This window comes from Anarhichas minor, unplaced genomic scaffold (genome assembly GCF_050575085.1).
Source record: "Anarhichas minor isolate MPS153535 unplaced genomic scaffold, ASM5057508v1 ptg000004l, whole genome shotgun sequence".
NCBI classification, from domain to species: domain Eukaryota; kingdom Metazoa; phylum Chordata; class Actinopteri; order Perciformes; family Anarhichadidae; genus Anarhichas; species Anarhichas minor.
Genome location: NW_027466450.1, coordinates 5,664,612 through 5,684,812, shown reverse-complemented (window position 1 = coordinate 5,684,812; position 20,201 = coordinate 5,664,612). Strand labels below are relative to the sequence as shown.

Genomic DNA, 20,201 nt, shown 5'->3' with positions numbered 1-20,201 from the left:
TTTGACAGCATTTGACACAAATTAGTATCCGACAGAAGCTTCGGATGAAGTGTGCTGCTGCACATGAACCTTGGATTTCCATTAAGTGAGTTAGTTAACAGCACAAATAAAAAGCAAAGACATCTGAAGTGCCATGCAAATTTAACACGAAATAGAAATGAGTCTAATAAATTACAAAAATGAAACAGCAAAACCAAAACAGGACAGATTCCAAAATGTGTATGTACATATATGTGCATAAACACATAAAATACATGGACTATGTTGTTCTAGATCAAAAACAGTGCAAATTGGCTTCCTTACAAATGAGCATATTGAACTCCCATATCCTGTCCAACACACTGTTGTATCCAACAGTCAAAGCCTGAGAGACAGAGACACTATCTCTCTTATGTCAGAACAGAGAGAGGTGCACGAGCGCACGAGTGTGTAGCGCAGCAGGCAATATGACTGTGTGGGCTGAAAAGCATGCATGTTACGCTCTCTGTTCTCTTGAAACATATTTTTGGCATCTCTAACCACAAACACATTTTGAGTCAGATGGCTCAAATTTGTCTTTACAACTTAAAAATAATCAGATTTATGGCTAAATATACAATTTTGAGGACTATGGTGTGTACAGTATGTACATTTAAAAGGATTACATTGATTCTTGCTAATCTCTCATAAAAACAAATATATTATACAAATATAAAACCTGATTCTCACTGTCGTTTGCTCAATCTTGTGTTTGTGTGTGGAGGAAAGCAAGGATAATCGATTAGGTACATAAAGATGGCAGCCTGCTGGTTTGAGGTGATGTGATGTGGAACCAGCATTTCCTTGTGCTCCATATGTGATGTGCCAAGAGCTATCAGAGCAACAAACACTTTGTACAACGTCACAATATAAAAACAAAATTGCCATTCTCATGGATTCATTTCAAATTTTAAAAAAAAGTGTGTAGGGCTTCAATTATGGTTTAATAAGGTATAAACAAACAATGAAAAGTAGTATATAATGAAAGTTTAATTTGAGCAATAAACAGTACTTTACTGGAGAGTAGCTTTATAAAATATCACAAAGTCATGTCCTTATCACGCGTCTTTTCTATATGAGCATCACAAACATCACAAGTATTCACACACTTTTATTCCAACAAACAACAGAATCTTTTCAAACAGTTGAGTGTTGTGCTCTTTACTTAGACAAGATAAACTTTTAATAGGCATTGCTGTGCACCGCATCAAGACAGTTTTGCCGACTGATACAGCATTAGCTGGAAGAACAGCGCTCTATTTGTGCTTGCCTTGTCCTGTGACAGGAAGACCTATCAGGTGCTCATCTCTACCCACCCCCCCCCCCCCCCCCCCCCCCCCAACCCCCAACCCCTCCCATCCTTCTCTCCTCCTGACCTCATTCTGTCATCTTCGTTTTCCTTCTTCCCCTCTCTCAGGTCTTTTATAAAGTGTCTCCATGCATTACACATTTAACAATGCATTAAAAATAGGCCACCATCAATCAGTCATTCAGTGGCGGAGACAGAATCTACTTGTGGCACCAATTTGATATGTTTCTCAAGGTTCAAGAACGAAAGGAATGCTATAAACTCTTTGTGTACGCGGAAACTTAACAGAGATGAAAACACACATTTATACGCTAATAATACACCGTACCCCATGAAACCCATCGTAATAATTTTGAATTTTCATTTGCTTGATTTCGTACGGCACGGTGTCTTAACAGAATCCAGACACAGAATCAAAATAATACATATGCGGTATGTACAAGCCGTGACAAGATTTCTGTTGATGTGTGCCAGGTTAGTGTCATGCCCAAAATAGTGATTTAAGGAACTGTGATGTATGATACGGGATAGGTACTAGGTAAAATCTGATGTAATGGTTGGGAGTGAGTCAAGCCCCGGGGGCAAATGGTCTGACTCCAGGTTGCTCATACCAAAGCAGATGTCCAACTGACGACAGCAGTACAAAAGACAGTGCTGCATGTTATTCAAATGGTACTTTACAATATCGGTGATGGCATGTCATGGTTGCTGAGCTACAGATAGAGATGTATTGGTAGCTGCTTTGATAGCCATATATATATATATATATATATATATATATTTTTAATATAGAAATACTGTGTTTTGTTAACACAGTAAGGTGTTCTCAGGTAGGGGTGTGGACGTCGGCTCTTGAGCTTTGATGTTGCAGCTGTGCTCTGAGGCTTGATCCTGCATTCTGGACTTCAAAACAGACTGCGCCTCATCATGTGTAACAGCTTGAAGAGGTAGACACCAACTGCACAGACATGCCTGAAGGACCACACACACAGTCAGAGAACAACAAACATTTACCATCAGCTTTACGTGGAGACAATGGCACATTACTACGTTTGTTGTGTGTAGTATTCACGGTATAATCTGAGTGGAATGCAGTTTTGCCTATTTGTATGTTTTTGAATAATGACACACAAATAAGCCTTGTTACTTTGGTACAGAGAGGGTATAATAGGAAGCAGGTTTTTTTTATCCGTTGAAAGCAATCTCAGGTTGGATTGTCTTGTAATGACAGAAAATGGGAAAAAACGATCAAATGTAAAAAAATAAATAGTGATATAAAAAACATTATTGCAGAGGAAGAGTAGTTCTTTATGTGCCACGGTGTGCACAAACCCAAAGACAGCTAATCAAAGTATGTTTTAGACATGTGCTTCTGAGCTGGTAATACCATAAAGTACTACTTTAAAGAAATGCTTTCTTGAAAATTGCCCTGAAGCCATGTTTCCGTCTTCCTCATAACACATCATTCTGATTCAGTGACTAACTCTCTGGTAGATTGCCAAGTGTCTGTTTTTCTTCTGACGAGGTTTTTCCAGACCGTTTTCACTTATTACCCCCTCGGGTCATTGCTTGCTCCAGTCTGGGCATTTTGTAGACATGACTCCAGATGTCCCTGATGACACATATAATAGCTCATCCATTGTGGATCACAATGCTTTTACCCCCACCAATGAATAGTACCCTAGGAACATCTGGAAAAACAAAATGTCCATGACAGCATGTCTTACCTTGAAACATCTTTTAAATCTCTTGCTGACTGTGTACAATGCAATAGGGTTGATGCACGAGTTGAGTGATGCCATATTAATGCCGAAGTAGTCCAGCACAAGAAAGACACTGAAAAAAGAGGGTGAACATTAGGCACTAATCAGACGAAATAGCACGGACCAGGTACAGAACAATGGGAAAAGGTACTTAATTCTGCATGCTCACCTCAGTAGCTGACACCTATTAGGATCTTTCTCATCATATATGGTTGATTTCAAGATTCTGCTTAGGTATAGAGGTAACCAACAAAGTGCAAAGACAATCACCAGGCAGAAGACGGTTTTTGCGACTTCTCGTCTCTTAAAAATAGAAAATGTTATCAATATCAAGTTTGATGTTGCGTCAAAATATGAGAAATGTGCAAAAAGAAAAAGTTGCAAAATTTGCTCAAAAGTAATAACCTGCTTGGTGTGGTCGCTCAATGTGTTCTTAGTATTCCTCAGCATTTTCCTGATCATGAGTGTGTAGAAGACGGCAGTCCAAGCCAGTGGCATGCAGAAATAGAAGCCAAACAGCCACCAGTCCTTTGCTGATTTATAGAACTGTTGATTAAACATGACAGCGGCCCACAGTCAGTCAGTGCTACAGACGACGCGATGCTCCGTTGTTGCTATGTTACAGCATGCATAAAACAATATCAGAGACATGGGTTTACAAGGACATCTACGAGAATATGTGGGCATCTATTGGATAAAGTTATGAGAAGTAATATGAGAGCCATTGTTCGTTTCATTTCCTGTCAACACTTGTAAATGTTGCTGTATGCTGGATGTGAAAAGACAAATCAAACACATGTTGATCTGTTTGTTTTATCCTGTTGCGTTGGCTGGAGACTATTACATTACCTGCATGAACGGAGTGGTTTGCATGGGATGAAGCAGACATATTCTCAGATGCTTGTCTTTATAGTTCATTGTTATCATATCAAAGCCGACAACTTCAGGCACAGCCAGCAGGATAGAAATAACCCATATCAGAGATATTTCTATTGCTGTCCACACTGGAACCCCGATGCCTTTGATTCGATTCCAGGATACTACAGCTCGGTATCTGCAAAATCAATGGGAAAATGTTATGGCTTGGGGGATTTTTTTTGTCTGGAACAATAATAGATTTTTTCAGATAAAGAACATTTCAAGGGCTAATGCTAAACAAATCTGTCTGCTTGATGAAATACAGATAGTAGCCAGCCAACACTATTTTCTTGTAGGGCACATGGACAGTGCAGCTTATCTCCGTACCTGTCAACACTCAAAGCACATAAGCTCAACACAGTAATTCCAACAGAGGTTTTCTGTATGAAGGGGACAAGTTTGCACAGCATCAAACCAAATGGCCAATCTTCAGCCATGAGCTGCAGAAAAAAGAGAAAAAAGACAATTTTCAGTGAAAAGAGAAACAGACCCACAATCAATTCAAGGTGAGATTGAAGTTTTAAAATGGATAAAGAGAGCAGAGGACAGGAGAAGGTGCAACATTGTTTTCTCATTGTAATTGTAACACAGCACAAGGTTAACAGCTCACCCTGTATGCGTTGATTGGAATGTCTATCACGATGTGGATCAGATCCCCCAAAGCAAGACTCGCAATGAGAACGTTTGGTCCACTTCTCATGCCTTTGTTTACATATATGATCTTCAGTAAGGCTGAATTCCCCACTATTCCAACAACGAAAACAACAACAGAGACCACAGTATGGACATATTTGAAGGCGTCTCTGATTCCAGCTGACTCCGAGCACATAGGAGGGTTAGGTGTTTTTTGTCCTACTTGAGGTGGATGGATTGAGCTGTTGGGTTTCTGTTTTGCCAATATTAAGAGACCAGGGGAGGCCGTCTCAGAGGTTTCAGATACAGGGAACGGTCCTGAATGCTGATCACTGGCCTCTCCTCCGATGGGAATATTTGCCAAACAAAAAACGAGAGCAACGATCCACATTGTTGATGATTTCCTCAAAAGGCCCCGAATTGGTTTTCACCAGCCCTGAAATGTAAAAAATTTGAGTGAAAATAATTAGCACAGCATCTCAGCCTTGAGATTTGCATCAAAGTATTCAGGCGAGGTAAAGGATTCATTTAATTTACCGATCAAAAGGCAACAGTAAATAGACAGCACTGACATAATAAGGTACATTGAATTATACCAGCTTACCTTTAGATGCAAACTCTGTATGAAATGAGTCTCCGCTATACCTTTAAGTAGGCTGTGTGTCCAACACAAAGGACTGTTCTACTGCTACTTTGTTGCAGTGCCTGCTGTAAATGTTAGAACCCAGCAGAGTGAAATCATGGTTTTATATACGAAGGTATTGTTGTCAGCATTAGTCATCGATCTGTCACTACTGATTGTAATTACATCCCTTGCTGCATCATCCTCAATGAAAGGATGGCGTTGAAGTGTATTGTCTGTTATCACAGTGAGATCATTTTATAGGCTTTAGTATGGATATTATGTTGCAGTTGTTTCCCACTCTTATCACTAAACAGTTGTCTGTATCTAGTTTTACATAAAACTTCCAAATCTAAATCTAAATGTAGCAAAATCTAAATGTCTATTTTCGCGAAGAGATGATTTTCTTTAGCTTGAAGCCAGAGAGTCTCTATCACTAATCTTAGAAGTCATCATTAGTGAATGTAATGGGAACATGAAGAAAGTATTCTGCAACCATATGACATTTTGGATGTCCATGAGTTTGATGCAAAACTATACTTCCAGGCAACTGCATTTGAACAATAAGAGAAAATGATACAAATGGAACTGCGCAATATTCAGAGAGTGTCCTCCAGAGATTCAGCTTCAGTTGACATATCACGTTTTTTAAAACATGAGTCAGTCGCCATCCTACCAGAGAGATACTGCCTCTGCATCTCCTGAGAGTCCTAAAGAAGGTGACTTCTCCCCTCGACAGCTTTATGACAACCTGAGGAGCCCGGAGGAGCAGGAGACATGTGACGACCAGAAAGATCCCCTTGTTAACATCACAACCGACAACTACTCCAGCTCTCTTTTGAACATTCAAATCTGTGCACCGCTAGCGGCAAATGACCTTGGAAAACTTTGTGCTGGCATGCTTCCACAAGAACAACTGATTAAGAAAAGTGAGTTGGTTGACTAGGATGTTGAAGTATGACAACTGTTGTACTCTTCATTATTACATTTTTTTCCCCTGTATAGGTAATTGGACAGAACCCAGATGCTTCAGTACATCGCCTACAGAAAAAGAGACATAAGGAAATTAATAATATTTGCATGACTGAAAGTTCTTTAATCATAATAATAATAAAATGTCAGTGTCTTCTTTAGGGACCTTATCATTGACCTGCATGGTTACACTTTAATCTCCTGTAGTATTTTGGTTTGATATGCAGCAACATTGATCAGAAACCAATCTGTGATGCTTAACCTTGCTCTACAGTGTTCTTTGATTGTCACGTAATCTGGTCTGGATGGTCTAACGGGTTAAAAAGCTTTTCAGTCTGCAGGGGAAAAAGGAAGAAAAAAAAAGAAACGCTGCCGCTGCTATCTGATTTATGTGTAGTGCTCCCTAAAACCACCATTACTGCAGAGGCATTGTTGAAGCAAATGCAGTTTCTTTCGAATACATGGATGGTTGAGTCTACTACGGTTGGCAAAGGTGGTCTAAAATGTGAATATTACGCAGTCTTAAATTGCATAATGACAGCTTAAGTAGAACAAAAAAAACTTGCTATCCGTAATTTATATCCCAGCATCTACTAAATGTATCTCCCTCAAATTTAGTCTCTTACCTTTTATGCATACTTATAGCTCAGCAGGCAGCTGTTTTCTACAAAACCCTCATAAAACCACTGCACGCCACCTAGCCAGCACCAAACAGCAGACTGATAGTGTGTGACTAACTAGCTGGTAAAGGAAGTCAACTGATAAAACGAGAAGATATTTCCATAAGAGATGACAAAGAACAAAACAGAGCTGAAAGGAGAGTTAGTGGCTACATCAGGTGACCAGACACGTTACTTCAAATGACTCAAATTGTTGCTAAAGTTGTTCCATGTCTGCGGAATTCTTAAAGAAGGGACTGCCAAAACTTCATGAGATGATAATGTCAGCTGTGTCTCGGCAGCTTGTTTAGGGGTTCCTCTTTCCCCAAGAGGACACAAATCAATTACTGTAGCTCAAAGATGAGCATAGAGTCTTTCTGGTAAAGCATTGCTCTTGTCTCTGTTCTATTGTGCAGACCGGTCCCACCAGAGTTCATGGAGGTACTCGCACTGGATGGTAGATTCATTACTTTGGTGAGCGCTCAGACCCAGACAGATTGGGAGTGGGTGGAGCAGAGAATCTCTTGCAGCAGTTTGGGTGCGAAGGGGTCACCTGTTCATGCCCCCTCTTGCCTCTCATGACTTAGACATCTGTCAAATTCCCAATTATTTCTCTTCTGTGCAGTTCAAAAGGAAATTGAAGATCCCCAGTTGTTGCAGGCAGAGGTGGTGAGAAAGGACACTATCGCTGACTCTTCAGTGGTAACCTGCTCATGGCAAAATGTGTTTTATATATAGTATACTTTACTGTAAAACTACTTTTTGAGGTTCTTAACTTTACTTGAGTACTAATTCAATATTTTACTTTATACTTCTATACATTTCAGAGGCAATTGTACGCTTTAGTCATCTACGTGTATCTAATAAATTTAGTCACTAGTTACTTTAACGATTCAAATTATTTATGAAAAATATAATCACGACATAAATTATGTATTATTACAGTATTAATGTAACCAGCGGTATATACAATTATTTAATTATAATTAACTAGCTGATTTATGTAAAATGAGTCCCAAAGATTTAAAACATCTCTCTGCAGTAACATCAGGGATTATTGTCACAAAAACCACACTGATGACAGAAGTAATTACCGGAGGATCCACCACAAGCATTACAGCATTTAACGTGTTAGCTAGATAGAGATGACATCAGAGATGAATTATGGTAAATGCAAGTTTTTTTTGTAAATATGTCAAGGTTAAAAAATGCTAACCATACTCCATCATTTCAATACTTTTACAGATTTTTAAACATTGGCATACACAAAAATACTTTGTTTGAGTAACGATAGTAAATATAATGTTTTACTTCCAACCCTGCTTTTAAGATAGGAGTACTTCTGTCACCACCGCTAAAATCTCAAATTTGTCTCGACGAAGACATTATAATATGAGCAACATACAGATTGCAAAACCCTCTAAAACAAATTTGCAAGGATCCTTTTATGCATATAGGTTATATGTTGCTTATTCATCCAATGATTTGTGCAAGTCTTGGTTTCTTGTATTCACATCAGGAGCCAGGGAATGAAATGATGCCAGAGGTGGAGCATGATCCTTGTGCTGCTTGTGCGGCTCTTCAAGCCAGAGCCAAAACAAACGCCTCGTGTTGAAAAGGTACCGTCGACTTAGTCCTGTATCTCGATATTGCCCATAGTGCTTGGAAATGACAGTGATAGCCTTTTTCATTTTCCCACAGTAGCTTTATAGCGAGTGGAGGCTATAATATCAGAGGTGGAGAGGTGATTGTGTCTTTTTTTTTTGCTGCACTGTAAGTTCCAGGGGTTGAATCTAAACAGGATGTGGTCCTTGCTCACCTTGACTGCCAGGAACTCTTTGAGGGGGTGAGTGTACAACAAGAAATTGAAAATAAAATCATTCGAAATAATGACTGTTCAGCTGACCTTGACAACATTATTTCCATTTGTAAGCAAGCTAAACAAATGAGAGAGCTTATATCGGGAGAGAGAGAGAGAACTTGGCACAGCTGGAGTCCGAGAGGAAGATTGAGGTGAACCCAGCTGCTAAAGAACAGACAAAGGAAAGGTGAGCAACATGCATGCCCTGTTCCACATTCATTTTATATGTTGGTAAGATTGAGTGGAAGACTGCCGAGGACATACAATTGTACTGCATGTTTATATTGCTGGTACTAGATTGTATGCCATGAAAGAGAGGTATTTCTCTTTGTGTTTGCAGTAGCATGAAATATGAGGTGGTATCTGAATTAGATTGTTATGCCCTTCCGGTTTTGGCATTGTATTGTACATTTTTCCCACTCCTGCGGAAAATAATTACAATTTCTGATGTAGGTTGAGATGGACTTAAGTAAGTATATGCAACCTGGGGCCCTTGTCAAATTAGTACAAATGATGAAGAAATTAAATGTGCAGTATTTCATGTTTGTCATTGACAAAATATATATTCTCCTTTTATCGCTCAGGCCATAAAGAGAGCAAACATACAATGTCAAAAGAGATTCCCAATATCAATGATGAGCAGCACATCCCTCAGCTAGATATCAGTACGACAGATGGTGAGCCAAAGGTATGTTTGAATATTTGATTTCAAAATGACATTGCTGTTAAGTGTTTTATTACCAATGTATTCACCAGACATGTAATGACCAACTGGACTATTTTGCATCACAGTGCAAAGAAGTATTTAAGAGGTTCTACAAAAGTGGGAAATGTTTCCTCACCTTATGTCCAGATGGAACAGGTAATGTTTAGTATCCTTTTAAGAAGTGCACAAAGTTGAAGATCAAGGACTTGGTCAGAGTACTTAAATAGACGGTACACATTTGTTCTTTTTGATGAAAGATTTGCACGGTGTTAATGAGCCTTAATAGACAAAGTTATCCTTCTGGGAAAGCAGCCATTATAATATCCTCTGCAGAAGCTGCTAACTTCACTTACATCATCTTGGAGGACAAGGACGTAGCTCCCAGCATCAAAGGCATTTTCACAAATAACGGCCACGCCACATGCTATCATCCCAATGGAATGATGTGGTAAGTATTACTCCATAATAACTGCTATTATGATCACTTAAACGACGTCCTTACTAAAATTAGGCCTTAATTAAAGGAATAGCTCTACATTTTGGGAAATATGCTTCATCGCTTTCTGGCATGGAGTTTGATGAGAAGAGTCATGCAATTCTCTTTTCTGCATAGCTACAGCCAGCAGCTGTTTAGCTTAGCTTAGCATAAAGACTGGACACAAGGGTAAACAGCTAGCCAAGCAGTGTCCGATTGTAGCAAAATTGGCCTACTTCAATAGTTATATCTTGTTTGTGTGGTCCATACAAAAAACAAAATGTAGAAATTTCTCCTTGCAAGGGGTTATGTGCCACATTATTTCTTGCAGCAGTTGCCAAGTTCATTTACCAGTAGAGAATCCATAAAGCTAATGGTCACAAATTGCTATTTTTTGATTTTGTTTTGTGTGGAATAATCAAACGAGGTATATTGTGCTACCTGTGAGCTTAAGAGGTGCTTTAGAGCTAGCGGCTTTCCCCTGTTTTCAGTCTTTATGCTATTGCTAGGTAACTGGCTGCATAGTTTAACAGACAAATACGAGGGATCAGTGTCATAAACAAATAGTTAGCTCGCACATCGCAGGGCTCCATTGTCCACTTTTTTATTACAAATTTGAAACTCAGCTGCTCTTCATAAGACTAAGTGTGCGTGCTAATTATTTGTTTATTAAATGATGTGCTCACTTTCAGCTCAGCACCTTCCGTCTTTGGTTTGGATGTGGGTGCTTCCTAGTAGTGGTATCAATGTTCTCATCCAACTCTCCACCAGAATGTGAATATGCATATTTCCCAAAATGTCAAAGTAGTCCTTTAATCAGTTAATTATGACTCAAATGTAAGTGTCAAAAACCAAATCGAAACTGTATATCTTGTAGCTTTGTAAGTTTTCTGAAATGACTCTTTGACCAAAGATACTTTTGGGATTCAACCTGCTGCCCTCATGCTACAGGTCTATTTCTCTGTGTGGTGTGTCTGAAGGTTGAATATGACCCCTGCTGGAGGTCTCTGCTTCAGTGAGACAGGAGCTTTGTGCAGGCGCTGGAATTGGTTGTATCGTTGTGACCCGCATGTGCGTGACCTTCCCTTCAAGCCTCTAACCTTTGCCCTGGGCCCACACATGAGCGTGCGCATACACTCACAAAAGCGCATGTACATCACCTTTGCATATCAGCAAAACAGCGTGCGCTTCAATGTGGGGTCAGAGCTTGAGGTGGGTATTGATAAATGCACTTTCAATGCCTTTGCAGTGATTTACTGTATGTGTTTCTCTTTGTCTTACACAAGAAAGATATCGGAGCCTCCATGACAAACTCTATGCAGAAAATAACATTCAATTCATTCATGTTTTGCAATATGTGCAGAGATTATTACTATTGTTTTGTCAGGGGACCTCTTGTTGTTCTTCTTTTAATGCAGCTCATTTATCCAGAGAGCCATGACCAGCCGGGGCAAGACGTTCTGAAGAGATATACCCAAATGAAGAGCTCAGAGATTTACTCTCTGCTTGGCCAGATGCAGACCTGCATGTCCCACCGCTCTTCAAGCATGAGCAACATTAAGCCTCATTACCGTTTCATTGCCCGGACACAGCGGCTTAGCAGACAAATGGAAGAGGAGAAGTCACCCGAAAAGATAAAGGCCCATGTAAATTAAGAGAGAAATACAGAATTGCCAAAAGCTGATATCATTTTTGGCTGTGTTACAGTTTATATCCTTATATTATTTAAAACCTCTTGAGTATCTGTTGGTGCTTCTAATCATTCACGGTTCCATTCAGACTGTAAAGCTTGAGATTTATAGAAAAAATATTAAAGGAAGATTTGGTTAATTGGTTTTGAGAACATAAAAACTCCCAGGGAAGAAGCCCAAGTTGTATACCTTAAACATAGTATCTAAAATATCACCCGCAACAAGTTAATTTCTCCAGAGATCATTCTTCCTTCCTTAAGATCTGCTGTGATGGATTCAATGCTACACTGTGATTGCAGCAACTTGTTGTCCTTGGTTTTAGAAAGATGCAAGTTGTACATATATTTTACTTGAGAGGAGCCCAAAAAACGGCCTGCAGCAACAGACACTTAACAAACACACAGATTTTAACGTCCACCGTTCCATCAACAATCTAATCCAAAATCATCAACCGGCTCATTTTCCCAATTGACACACCCATCAAACCTAACTAGCGGTTTCTTGGCATTCATATGTTGTGTTGTATTGTTGTTAATGTATTAGCACATAAATAACCCTTCAGTCAGACATGTCTGCAATACCAAACCTAAAGTGATCCTCATATTGCATTAATAAAGCTTTTTCTAAGGAAAGGCGTCCGTTGGGTCCTATGAGTAAAATTGCCTGAGATCAAGATAGTGTTTTGATTAGACATTCAAATTGTATTCATTAAGGAAGTAACATAATATATTTGCAAATGCATTTGAGAACAATGCCTTGCAGTGTAAAGCTTACCAATATACAGATTTCAAGGGGTAGTATTATTTCCATCTATTGCAACTTCTTATCGTATGTCAGGAATAACTTTTGTATTACTTAAATGTAATACATTTTCAATCAATTGATATAGTTGTTGTCTACCAAAAGTCTGTGGGTTTTATGTCGTTATTTAGTCGTCATTCAGGAAGAAGTAAAGGCTGTGAGAAACCGAGAGGGATAACTCCAGGATTCCTGTGATAAATAAACATTACTGGCATCCCTTATTAAAACAGAATACATCGTGGTATACTTCACAAAGTGTTTCAATCACCATATTGATGTGTGTCAAAGGCACCAACAGTGCGTGTAAATTGAAAAGAAGCACATAAGGTTTAAAAAAAATCTTTGTTTGGCGATGCATTTTCAGTTCACGGTAACTTTCTTTAACAAGTCTATTAATTAGACTACTGTAATTATATACATCCATTATCTAGTTACTATATATGGCCCACTGGAGGGCTGTTAATTTGCATTATTCGCAGACTTCTAAATTATGGAGCTCATACAGCAATTTGACGCGAGTGTGTGGCTGATTAACACTTATGCTCAAGATTTTTTACAGCAATTGCAGATGGTGAAAACACCGTACAGAGATATTTATAATTTTCTCTTTCCCTCCTTTTCTCTCAAAGTCAAGATCAACATGCGCTTTATTGGCATGATTACGTACAGTAAGGTTTGCAAAGATAATTCAGATTTTTTTTAAAGAAAAAATCAACAAATTGTAGGCACATTGCTACGAAAGAAGAAAAAATAAATGTTGACATCATTAAAAAACATACTGTATATATGATCAGCAATGAAATATCATGACCACATAATAATCACACAACCATTTCCCATTAGTTTAAGTACAACAGTGCTCATATTGTATGTGTACTGCTTGCCTTGTAACTTTGAGTCAAATTGCTCTTGGTTTCAATTTTTATATCTATTAAAGATTTATTTGAAATACTTCTAATTATTTATTTTTTTACTTTTCACAATTAAACTGCACTTATTTATGTCCTTGTGCTGCTGCGACATCTGAATGTCCCCTCTGAGGATCAATAAAAGGCTTATTTTGAACAACTGGACATAATGGCAGCGTAGAGAGCTATGAAAGAAGAGAAATCAAATAAATGAAGAGGCGTATTTTGAAGAACCTCAGTACAGTTTCTACCATAGACAGTCGCTTATTGTTCTGCGGTTGCTATGTTACACTCAGAGCAAAACATTATTTATCTGATTTTAAAAAACATGTTTTAATTCATTCATTTGTGGTTTCTCTGCTAACCCTCTGTTTCACAAAGAGTAAAGGATATCAAGGAGATGAAGATTTTAACACTTGACTCGCCGGGCGAATCAACTGAGATGGATTCCACAACAAATCCTGGACTTGTAAACAAACAGAGGTTTGGAAAAAAAAATGCCACAAATTGACTTTGGCGACGGCATCATGAACAGTAGATCCGAGGCAGTGCAACAAATGGAGATCCGAGACACACACAACTAAAATCTTGCTCATAAGTGATATTGTCTCATCTTTTAAAATGTTGATGAATAGAGAAGAGTTAAATATGTATCCATTTAAGGCCTTCTTTTAACATGAAGTTGAATCAGCATCTGATACACTATGCTTCCAGTACAGTAGCCAGTACTTACTGAAGGGTAGCTGTACTGGGTTGTATTATATTGTGCAGGTGCTTGAATTATTGCATCCACCCCCTGCACGTATGTGGGTTTATTAAACTAATAATAAAGACCTGGTTCCTGTTCAAGCTCAACTGAATATCTGACGATCCATGCATTTGACGGGAGAGTTGTGACCAGAGTCAGCGTGGATTCACAGACCGACTGGGAACACGAGGAAGAGCGCAGTCAAGGTACTTTCTTCCCATTTCATGCTAATTATTTACCTCTGACCTTGGTTGGTACACTGGGAATGTCTTAGATAATAATAATAATTATTATTTATTTACATATTTGCATTTGCAGATTATAAATACCCAAACCGAGAAACATCAAAAGCTCCTCAAAAGAATTTGGAGTTGACATCTGAGCAGGTGAGTGTGTTAAGGTGCAGTCAATACCCAGAGGATGGTTAACAATGACAAACTCACAATGAGGTACCCCCCCCCCCCCTCCCCCTCCCCCTCTTTCTGTCAACTGATGATGTCCTTGACAAAGAAAGAGCTTTGCGAGGACACATACGAGTAGAAGAGGCTTCTCTGAACTTAACTGAGTATCTTTATGTCGTTAAACTAACATTAGAAACGCACTTTGTAGAGAGACCTTAGACAAATGGTGAATAGATGCAATTAGCATATATGAGGGCTTTTTTGTGTGTTTTAGAGATCAATATACTTTTGCCAAAGAAATACTGAAGTTTTCATTTCCTTGTCTATGATATTAGACGATGTGTAGATATGACATGGTATCCAGAGACATGGTTTTGATTTATTCATGAAGCACAAGTTAAAGACCTCAAAGAAGTTAATAAATTATGAAGCGTCTTTGTTTTTTCTCCTCAGAGCGTTCCTAAAAACATGAAGTCTGAGTTGGAGATATCCCCAGATAATGAAGTGTTGGATTCGCTCAGCAAGGAAACTCCCCAAACTCCCGCAGCCTGCCAAGGAGAAACGGAGGAGTCTTTAACTAATCTGGACAAGGTATGGAGGAATATGCCCCTTTTAAACTGATTATTTTTCCTCTTCTCGATAAATATGAATACATTTATGGGACACGCAATTAGTCTGCGAATGTCTTGTATCAAGACTTGCCTGTCACTGCTGCTTGTTTCAAAACATGCCAGACAGTAACATGCTTTTTGAATACCTCATTAACTGGAATATTTGGATACTACGTATTTGTGACAGTGTCTTTTTGAGAAAGAAAATGTGATTTTCTTTTTTAAAGAAATGAGCGTCTCCTCCAATAACATTTTCAGATCCCATTCTCAAGAGGATCAGAGTCATCAAAAGAGTCGCCTCAGACTGTGAGGAACATTCACTGCCAGCAGCTGAAGAGACCACCAGTGACCAGTGATCAGATAGCCAACAGTGTTGGCCCAAAGGAGGTGAGAGAGAGAGACTGACGGAACTGAAAAAGAATGTGACTTTGCTCATTTTGCTGAATGAAGCTACATTCAGTGACAACGTGTGCAGCTGGGACTTGAGATGATTATGGACGCAAGTAATAGCCATGATCATTTGCATCTCATAATCAAGCTGTGACATTTATCCACTTATGAATACTTAACCTGGAAATTGAAATGCAATAACGTTATAGCATTTAACTATTTAACAACAAAGTCCATCTGAGATTAGGTGGTTTGAATTCCCCCCCTCTGAAATTTCCGGGTAGTAATTTCAAGTATACCCTATAGTGGCATATTTAGCCTTACTAACAGCATGGCTCAAGGGATAGCTACGTAGGTCTGTCATCCAGATTGAAATGCCTCAAAAACGACTGGATGATTGCCGTGCAATTGGGAACAGACATTCGCAGACCCGAGGATGAAGGATCCTCTGATTTTCTTCTTAGTGCCATCATGAGGTTGACATTTGTCATTCAGAGTGAAATATCTGGATGACCATTGGATGGATTGTTTTTTAATTTGGTGCAGATTAGACAAATCCTTCTGACTTTGATGATCTCCTGAATTTCCCCACATCCAAGTTTAAATGTGTCTAAATATTATGGTTTATGACATTCACATCAGTCTCAGCTATGTTTATGAGGAAATGTTGTCATGCTAACATGCTGAACTAAGGTGTTGAATGTGGTAGTTATCATACATGCTAAATAAAGCATTGTCATTGAGAGCATTTTAGCATGTTGATGTTAGCATCTAGCTCAAAACACAGCTGTGCCTAAGTAGATGGCTGTAGATGTCTGTAGACTTCTATTTCTTTTTCTTTTTAAGAGTTTACAAATTCACAAGTTAAGCAATCATGCCTGAATGGATCCAATTTTCTTTCAGCATTTCAAACAGCTGTCTAAAACACAAGAGGGAACAGGACCCTGGGTAGCTCAGTTTTTCTCTTGTATGTTGCTGAATTTCACTAATCCAATTTGGGCAACCTGATTATTTGATTAGATCAGAATTTGACTCATTGAGCAAATTGAATATTTATTTTTGGACACTCTTTAAAGTCAAGTTTATTTTTCCAAGAACCAATTGAAATTACCTACTTTACATTAAGAATGTATTTGGTTAGATGTTACAATTCGGCTAACGTGTGATAGGAGAAGAGTAATAATAATAAATATGAATTTAGAATTTTGTAGCATTTTGACATTTACACTACTCTTTTTCTCTCTCTCTCTCTCTCTCTCTCTTTGTGTGAGACGGCATGGAAGTCGTCAGAGATTCTGCTGGAGGGAGCAGCGGTTATTACTAAGAAACCCGTGACCAGTGGTGTACAGTAACGAAGTAGAAATACTTCGTTACTGTACTTAAGTCGTTTTTTTTGGATATCTGTACTTTACTTTACTATTCATATTTCTGTTGACTTTTACTTTTACTTCACCACATTTTGCAAAGAAAACTGATACTTTTACTCCGATACATTTCCCCTGAAACCTTCGTTACTCGCTACAAAATCAAATCTATCTTTAGAAAACAAAATGAATCATGAGACCAGCGTCGGGGACTGTGGTGGAACAGAGACTGCAAGCAAGCAGGTTTGGTGAATCAGTTAAATCATTGGTTAATCACGTTAATGCGCAAAACACGTGCTCTCAAAGCCGCGGTGTTTAGATTCCCAGTGATGCCCAGGATGCTACATGCTATAGCTAGCGAGCGACTACATGAATAGAATTCCACACAGGACGGGTGGGATGAGGAGAGGTGGATGGGTCAAACAAACACTGGTGTTTCCTCCAGGAGGCCGCAGTTTGTGGTGAAACGAGAAGCCAATGTTGATTTATTTGTGACGTGACTTCCGTACTTAAGCAACGCCACTTCCGTAGATATTTTAACGCAAACCACGATCTTTTCCTAAACCTAACGAAGTAGTTTCATCGCCTAAACCTTAGTTGTTTCCTGTGAAGATGGAAGTTTATTTTGAAAAGACAGTATGCATGTAACAAGCGAAAACTGACTCATGCTGCTGGACTTTTGCAGGAAAAACGCACGAAAAATGAGGAGTAACTTTTCGTAAGATATCAATAAAACGGGGATGGATTTGTGTCATTGTATAAAGAGACATGAGAAGATCAATCTCATGTCTGTAAGTTAAGTCAGCTATAATCACTCTTTTAAAGTGATTAGTGACTCGTCTAAAACATTTAAAAAAGGAATAACTTCAATAGAATCATTCTATACACTGTAGCTTCTTTACATTCTATTAGAATGTAAATAAGCTACATTGTAGCTTCTTTACATTCTAATAGAATGTAGCTTGTTTACATAGAATGTAAGGAAGCTGCATTGTATTAGAATTGTCTTTTGAAGATGAACAGGACATTTTTCAGTTTCCAGTAATGACTGGGTTGTTACTTTCGGTGCTGCTTTAGTATTGATCATGTTTTGATATTTGAGTCATGTTGTGGATGATCAGATGGAGTTATGATGGTAGCAGTCGCCCAATTGCAGATTCAGCTTCAGCAAAACCTTTGCCTATTGTGTTCAAATCAGGCCCATAGCAGTTTACAAGGCAGGTGTCCTTTCTCACAACACTGACCTGATGCATCAAGTGGATATTTTTTGCTGAACACAATATTATGCATTTGCCCTCTAATCCTCTAGTCGGAATGAGCATACTTATAAACGCACTGTTACAACTCCTTGTCATATTGCTTTTCGGAGAATTATGATGATAAGTTCATAGTAGATGCAAAAGTATACTTATGTACAATATATTATGTTGAACATTGTTGCTCCTGGATGGATCACAGCCAACCCAATTATTTTCAACACAGCTCCATGTCCTTGGTCATGGTGCCACAGCACTTAAAAGAATAAACTTCATAATTCTCAAAATTCTGACCCTTTGCTTTTTTATTAACAGCATTTACTTGTACTTTTACTTTCAATACTTAAGTACATTTAATATCAGAAAATTACTTTTGATACTTAAGTACAATAAATATCAGATACTTTAAGACTTTTACTCAAGTAGTATTCTAATAGGTGACTTTCACTTTTACTGGAGTAATTTTCCAGTAAGGTATCTTTACTTTTACTCAAGTATGGCTTTTGGGTACTTTATACACCACTGCCCGTGACTGACAGAGACCCGGCGAAGCAGAAAGATCACAGGTCAGGATCGCTCTGTTCCATTATTGGCTTTCACCATTAAATGGTTTTCAAATGAAAGGTCTATGCCTTTGAATCTCTGATGCTACATTTGACATGATAAACCGCAGGTTGAAAGGTTTGCAATTTGAAAGCAGCTCAGATCGTCAGACCCCTAAAGCAGGTTACACACCGTACACCATCTATCACAGACAGATTTATCATGCAGATTCAATTTACGTATCTTTCCCTCTCGTTCATTCGTGCTGTAACACCTTTAACTACATTACAGGAAACAAACAAGTATCTGCCGCCCTACACGATCAATCAAGTGTTTTTAGAATCCACAATTTCTGTGGCAGTCCGATCATCGATGATTGGAGTGCCACAGAAATTGTGGATTCTAAAAACACTTTCTTTCAATGGAAACAATTCTGGAGCGAAGGTAAATCACTGTAGAACGTCCTATCTTGACTACAGCTGAGAGTATAGAAGACTACATTAATGAATAATTACGTTATTTGGTTCAACAGAGGACAATGCCACTTGTCAAACATTACAACGGTCAAACATTTCTTGTGATCTTTCCTGATGGAACTGGACAAGTGAATCTAACTGACGTATGATTAATACCTAAAGTTGTATTTGTTCACCTTAATCATATTTGAAAGCTATCCGTCAGGAAGGCTTGCCACTCTTCTCTCTGCTGCACCATGTTGTGTGGGTGGTCCTGGAGGACAAACGTCTGCAGCCTCACATTCAGGCAGTTTTCACCAGCAGAGCACAGGGTACCTGCTATCATAACAACGGCTGTATTTGGTATGATTGATTGTTTAATCATTCCCTACATTTCATTTCATAAATGTAACCAACATCAAATCATCATATTATTTTGTAAATAAGAAACTTGTCGAGTGTCACTTCTTCATTGATGAAAATGGCAGCAGACAATCTGTCTGTGAGAAAGAATGAAACCCCTAAAGGGCTTTTTGTTCACAAGCTGCTTCTCTTTATTAGGGTGAATCTGACTCCACGGGGAGGCACTTACTGCAGTGACACAGGAGATTTGAAGAAACAGTGGGGCTGGTTGGCCAGCCCTTCCGCCTGACACTGAGCCCTAACATCAAAATCCACATCTGCATCGCTTTTACCTCTGGCAAACGTAGTGTGCGGCTTAATGTAGGGGCAAAATTAAAAGTAGGTTATTGTGGCATCAATATTCATAACCGCAGAAATACAAAAGATGAGTTAAAGTAGACCCAATTTTAGGTCAAATCATTGATTCTTCTTTACTTTGCAGTCGAATCGAGGCATAGGTCTAACGCTGCCGGGGCCCGACGCGCTTCAGAAGTATCTGCAGCAGAAGAGTGCAGAGATCAACGTCCTGCTCCAGAACATCCAGTCCCTCACCAACTATCAAAAGACCGTCAGTCCACGGAAGGTCAAACCCCAGCAAAGATGGCATAGATGGAAAGACGGAAGCTGCCAGTGAAACAGCAACAGTCTGCCAAGGAGACCCCCTAAAACCCATGATGTCCTTGAATGGCAGTTTC

The 20,201-nt window shown here is 38.9% G+C and overlaps 1 protein-coding gene and 1 pseudogene across 1 annotated transcript; one reads left to right on the top strand and one right to left on the bottom strand.

Moving 5' to 3' along the window:
• Positions 1-2,134: 2,134 nt before the first annotated feature.
• Positions 2,135-5,032, bottom strand: ednrbb (endothelin receptor type Bb). The gene is made up of 7 exons (XM_076103368.1): positions 4,619-5,032; positions 4,336-4,448; positions 3,940-4,144; positions 3,496-3,636; positions 3,260-3,393; positions 3,055-3,163; positions 2,135-2,299 (listed from the first exon to the last, which is right to left on the bottom strand). The coding sequence occupies exons 1-7, from the start codon at positions 5,030-5,032 to the stop codon at positions 2,135-2,137; spliced, it is 1,281 nt and encodes a 426-aa protein (XP_075959483.1).
• An 886-nt stretch (positions 5,033-5,918) lies between these two features.
• Positions 5,919-20,140, top strand: LOC142971238 (uncharacterized; annotated as a pseudogene).
• Positions 20,141-20,201: the final 61 nt, after the last annotated feature.